The sequence below is a fragment of the Phocoena sinus genome, chromosome 6, assembly GCF_008692025.1.
Source record: "Phocoena sinus isolate mPhoSin1 chromosome 6, mPhoSin1.pri, whole genome shotgun sequence".
Classification (NCBI taxonomy): domain Eukaryota; kingdom Metazoa; phylum Chordata; class Mammalia; order Artiodactyla; family Phocoenidae; genus Phocoena; species Phocoena sinus.
Window position 1 is genome coordinate 101,413,470 of NC_045768.1, and position 5,797 is coordinate 101,419,266.

At 50.1% G+C, this 5,797-nt stretch overlaps 1 protein-coding gene across 1 annotated transcript; it reads right to left on the reverse strand.

Annotated features, from left to right (window-relative positions):
- Positions 1 to 358: 358 nt before the first annotated feature.
- Positions 359 to 4,919, reverse strand: NKX3-1 (NK3 homeobox 1). Its single transcript, XM_032635341.1, has 2 exons — positions 4,571 to 4,919; positions 359 to 3,334 (listed from the first exon to the last, which is right to left on the reverse strand). Exons 1-2 carry the CDS (start codon positions 4,875 to 4,877, stop codon positions 2,916 to 2,918), a joined length of 726 nt encoding a protein of 241 aa, XP_032491232.1. The 5' UTR covers positions 4,878 to 4,919; the 3' UTR covers positions 359 to 2,915.
- Positions 4,920 to 5,797: the final 878 nt, after the last annotated feature.

A 5,797-nucleotide genomic window follows, 5' to 3' on the forward strand; every position in this document is an offset into this window, starting at 1 on the left:
GCGCAGTGGTTGAGAGTCCGCCTGCCGATGCAGGGGACACAGGTTCGTGCCCCGGTCCGGGAGGATCCCACATGCCGCGGAGCGGCTGGGCCCGTGAGCCACGGCCGCTGAGCCTGCGCGTCCAGAGCCTGTGCTCCGCAGCGGGAGAGGCCACAACAGTGAGAGGCCCGCGTACCACACACACACACACAAAAAAAAGAATGACCATCCTCTGCTATCCACTAAGCTACTGCTTTTGCTTATTCAGTCTCCATAGCTTAGTCCGGCAGGCGAAGAGTGGGAGAACAGGGTAATCAGAAACACAGAAACTCAATAGAATTCAGTCTGTAGGAAGCAGAAAATCACACACAGATATGTCTAAAAATGACACGGTACTTTATTTAAAAAATACTCAGGTGTTGCAAAAAATACATAGAAATATAAAGTTTGGTCGGTGTACTTCACTAAACTTCAACTCACAGGTTTGTGTGTTACAGATTGGAGCAGAGTTTGTTATGCACGTGGAGAACCCAAACCGATTTATTAAACAGGATAGAAACAGGTTGTCTGGGTGAAGTGGTCCGGCGGGGTGGGGTACCCTCCAGTTTACCTATCAGATACGGATATACTGGCTCTTCAAAGGTTGTTCTACCAGTCTGGATATGGGTGAGTGACTAGTTCCAATGGGGGAAAAGCAAGATGGATTCACCAAACCAAAGAATTCTAAACAAAGACTTATTTTTTTCTTTCTGCAACACAATATACATCACAGTAAAATGTTTAATACTTGCAGGTTTGGGGGTTGAAAGGATTCAACACAGAGGGAGGGAGAGGAAGGGTACTGACCAGAGAGCGAGCACTGAACGCTTATCTTAAAAGATGTGTGAGAGGCAGAAAAGCAATTTAGGCTGCACTGCCTTCCATGCTCCCCTTTCTGTGTGGGCAACACGTGGCATCTCACCGTATTTCAACGTGGAGCTCAAACCATAGAAAATGGGATGCAACGAGCCAACTTTCTATCAACTTTGGCAGTTTTGCCACCAACAGCAAATTGGACCTGTTTAATAGGAGGAAATTGAAAGGTTTCTCATTGAACAGAATTAAGTAGCGGGATCAAGAGATTTCCAGGCCTCAGGGTACCTCATTAGCAACTGGCTTTTTTTCATTCCAATGTCTCCCCTCTCCCAGGTCACCTGAGATTATAGGATAAAAACAGAAGGGTGGCCAAACTTCTCCTGTGCCCGCTTCCCATTCTTTCTGAAGTCACCAGGTGACTCATTTGCAGGGGGGGAACCTTTTTTTTTTTTTTAATAAGCACTAAACACAGTTCCTGAAGCATTTGGACAGTTTCATTGTTTGGTGATGGAAGCCGCAATAATGTGTTTTGAAAACTGTTTCTTTTTTCTTAGCTCCTTCCTGCAAAGTGCCATCAGCCCGGTCAGCTTGCTTAGGGGATGGGGCTTTCTAAGGTCCAGGCCCCTATTCTCCATGCTCCACCCCTGAGCCTTCAATTTCCACTAGACAGCTCTACGGGCGCCTGACCCTTCACTCTGCGTTGTATTCATCCTTGAGTGTGAAAGCTCGATACCTCTTACCTCCTCTGCCTGCAGGGATCCCAAAGGGTTCTCAGACTTTGAGCTGTAACAACAGAGCCACCAGAAAGTCCTATAAAAGCAGCAGTGACCTTCTGGAGCTGTCAAGTCTTTAAATAGGATTTGGGATTTAATGCTGTATATTTTTAAAGGAAAGACATAAGAATTGCTAGTTTTTTTAAAAAATGCATGTCTTTTAGCCAATTCAGAATCTGCTCCCCGCTACTTTTTTTAAACCCAGGAGAGATAAAACTTTGGGGCGGGGGGGAAAGACCAGATCTCAGGCTAAATAAGGAAGGTGTATGTTAGGTGCAATCAGACTAAAAGAAGAACTTCAGTGGGTGACTTGTGGAAAGGGAACAAAAAATAAAAGAAAGGGGAAAGGAAGGAGCTTAAGGAATTACGTGATCTGTCATGGTGTAGTATGAATTACAGCCTGAAAACTCCAGGAGCCTTCTCATTCTGAATTCTCAGACCCAGAGCAAAAAGGTCAGAAGAGAATCTTTTACCTTTCGCTGATTTAAAAAAAAAAAATGCAATGCCCCCCAGCAGCATTGCGGAGACTCCCCCTTAGACCACTGTCTTGGACACGCAGAGATTCTTCTGGCCTGGGCCCACCTCCTACAGTAGACTTCTGTTTATACAGCTTGTCTTAAGACCACAGTGAGTGCTTCTTGTTCTGCTTGGGCCACCCTGTAAATACTTAAGTCGGCGTATTATTTAAAAAGGAATAATAAAAAGCTTATATTTTCATCTCTTCCTACCCATCTCCATATCCCGTGCCAACCTGCGCTGAGCACGACAGGCTTCTCTGTGGGATTCTCCATTTCCCTCTCTCTTCCAGGGACAGAGAGAAACCTTGGTCATAGTCCAAGGCCAACGAGAGGCTTTTGACCTTCAGTTTAATTCAGTAGGTGACATCCTCTTATTAGCCATCCTTCCCCGCCCCCTCCCCCTTCGGGTGTGCTCTTTCAGAGTGGATGCTCAGTTACACAAGAGGGTGGAGTTGGAGGAAACAGAATCCTCGGAAGTGATGTGGACAGCTCCTAGAAAATCACCCAAAGTGCTAGAAACAGCACTTGGCTTTATCCCTCTCTACTTCAAGCAGGTCTCTAAAAAGCAAAAATGACCTACGTTCTGTGTTGGGGGAAGTATTTGGATACTAAATCATTCTGTGTCCCAGATCTTTCATTGGCCCACTAGTGAAGAATCTGGGATTTCCATGCAAACCTCCAACAGTTTTGGTCTCGTACCTCTTGCTGCTCCCTGACCCCGGGCCCTTTTACCTTCCAGAGGGGCCACCTTGGGAAGGCAGTTCTTGATCGCTCGTGGTTGTCGGAGGCATTACCAGAAAGCTGGGCTCCAGCCTGCCAAGCAGTAAAGGTAGGGGTAGCAAGGGTAGGTGTTATGCATGGAGATGAGGGAGCCCCGCGAGAAGCCCTCCTCTTTCAGAGCTGGCAAGGAAGGATGCTTCTCCAGGTCTCCCAGGTCTGAGGTGAGCTGCTTCCGCTTGGTCTTATAGCGTCTGTTCTGGAACCATATTTTCACTTGGGTCTCCGTGAGCTTGAGGCTCTTGGCCAGGTGAGCCCTTTCGGGAGCTGACAGATACTTCTGGTGACTGAACTTCCTCTCCAACTCAACGACCTGATTGTGCGAGAAGGCGGCCCGGGAGCGCTTCTGTGGCTGCTTGGGGGCTGGGGGCAGGCTCGGTAAGGCGTCCCGAGTGTTTTCACAGTCCAACAGATAAGTCTCAAAGTGCCTATCTGGAAATGAGAGGGCAGAAGCAGGGATGGGAAGGAAAACGTTACATGTTAGCACGGAAGAGTACAGAATTCAATCCACCCTTATCTCTTCTGGTGAGTGAACAAACAGCCCACTGTCGGTTTAGACACATTGCACTTTTTTCACAGGACTAAGGAACTCTCTGAGTGGGGAGTGAGTGCATATGTAGATTATGTGTTAGTTTTCTACTAGTCATCAAGTCCCCAAAGTAGGAGCAGTTAGTGCTAGAACTTCCTGCCGTATCATCCAGTAGAATGAAATAGGGATTCTGCATATGTCTTGAGGGGAAGCGGGAGCAGGGAGGCAGGAAAAACTCTGAGAAATAAGATACCCGGTAAAGCGGGCCCCAAAGGCACCCGGTGTTAACATCCGGGTGGCAAGAGAGGGCTTGTGTGGTAGGAAAGTTCATTCTCTGGCTTTAGTCCCCCCTTTTATTTCCTCAACCAGCCGTTAGGATGCCTCATAAGAAGGGTGTCTATTGTATGGTGACGGCTGGTACCTAGACTTATTGTGGTGATCACTTTGTAGTGTGTACACATATCAAATTATTGTTTTGTACACCTGAAACTAATATAATTTTATGTATCAATTTTACCTCAGTTAAAAAAAAAAACTGATGGGAAGGAAAGTAAGTCTACTTCTAAGCGTTCCGACGTTATAACTCCTGAAGACCAGAGGGGCTCCTAGACTTACTGTTTTATTGCCCGTGGGATTGGGAAGCGAAGGGCATCTTTGCTGGTCAAACCCTGATTTATTAATATTAATATGCTATTATCAATAACTCGTTATATGTTAATTGTCGTAACTGCCCAGAAGTAATATGTGGCTCGCGCCGATCAAGGGTCGCACTGTGGCTGGGAGCGATGTTGGGGTTTCCTTCTGGGACACTGGACCACGGTGGGCGCTTCGTGCGCGCTCGCCTTTTGACCCCGGGGCGCGGAGAACCCGCTGCGCAGAGCACCTTGCCGGGCGAGTCAAGCCCAGTCTAAATCCTGCGCCGCCCTGACGCTGGGGTCACGGTTAATCTCCGAGGCGCGCTCGTGGCGGAGGCCGTGAGGTCCCTTCGCCCGTCGCCGCGGGGCCCCGCATCCCTGCAGCCGGAGCGCCGGAGGTCCACTTATCACCCGCCCTCACGCCCGTTCGGCCAGCGAACCGGCCCTCCTTTCCGGGAGGACCCACCCCGGCCCAGCCCGGCCTCCCCAACCTCGCCGGCATACCTGGCTCGGTCTCCGCCGGCTGCTCTGCCTCCCCGCGCGCAGCGCGGGGCCGGGCTCTCGGCTGGTCCTCCGGCGCCCCGGCGCCTCCTCTTCCTCCCTCGGGCTCCGGCTCAGGGTCTCGCCTCCGGTCAGGCTGGCGCGGGGGCTGCGGGCTGCCCGCGTGACCTCCGCGCCGATCAGCGCCTTCCCGCAGGATGTCCTGGATGAGGAAGGAGGTGAGCGGCTTGGACTGGGTGGGCGGCGCGGCCCGGGGGCTGCAGCTAGCTGCCCCCGCCTTCCCGGGCCGCGGCTCGGGAGTCCGAAGCATCCCCGAGGTTCGGCTCCGGCGCCCAGGCTCAGGCCCCTGCGGCTGCGCCCAGGCTGAGCTCGCCGCTCCGGCACCACTTTCACTTTCCGCGGCCCCGGGAACTTATAGCCTTAGGGGCGCGCCGCGCCGCCTTCCCATTGGCCGCTCGCCCGAACCGCGCGGCTGATTGGCCGCCCGCCGCTCCAGGTGAGGGTAAAGGGGAGTCCCTCGCACAGTCTGGGTTGTGTCTTTCATAGAGGATTTCTTCCGAAGTTCCTTCTTCTCCAGGATCCTGGCTCGCCTCCCTCCTCCCTACGTCGTTTTCCCGGGCTGGTAGAGAAAACCAAAGCGGGTCTCTTTTGCCCCAACTCACAATATGTTTAGCTGCTTCTGGGAAATGATGATGCAGAAGGGAAATACTCCATTTAGCTCTTAGAGATCGTTAAAGTGCCTTTACTCACAAAGAAATAGGTGGGGCAATTACCAGCATCCCGCCTTACAGATGAGAGTTCTGGGTGCCCGTTGACAAGGAGACAATGGTAGCAAAGCTGGATCTACTAAACCTAAGTCTGTCAAAGAGACATGACAGGTAAGTGCAGTACCTGACCCCAGGCTGGATTCTGTACTGGACGTTATTGGGGCAATTGATGAAAATGGAATAGGACCAATGGCTAAAAGCATTGAATCAGTGTTACATTTACGGAAATTGGTAACAGTATTGTGATTGTATAAAAGAATATTCTTCGGAAATAAACACTAAAGTATGTAGGGGCAAAGGCCCATGATGTATGTAACTTACCCTCAATTGGTTCAGAAACAATGACATAGATGGATAGATAGATTCCATATGATAAAGTTGAATGGGTTAAAATATTAATTGGTGAATCTAGAAAAAGGTTATACCAGTGTTCTTTTGAACTATCTTTATTTAAGCAACTTTC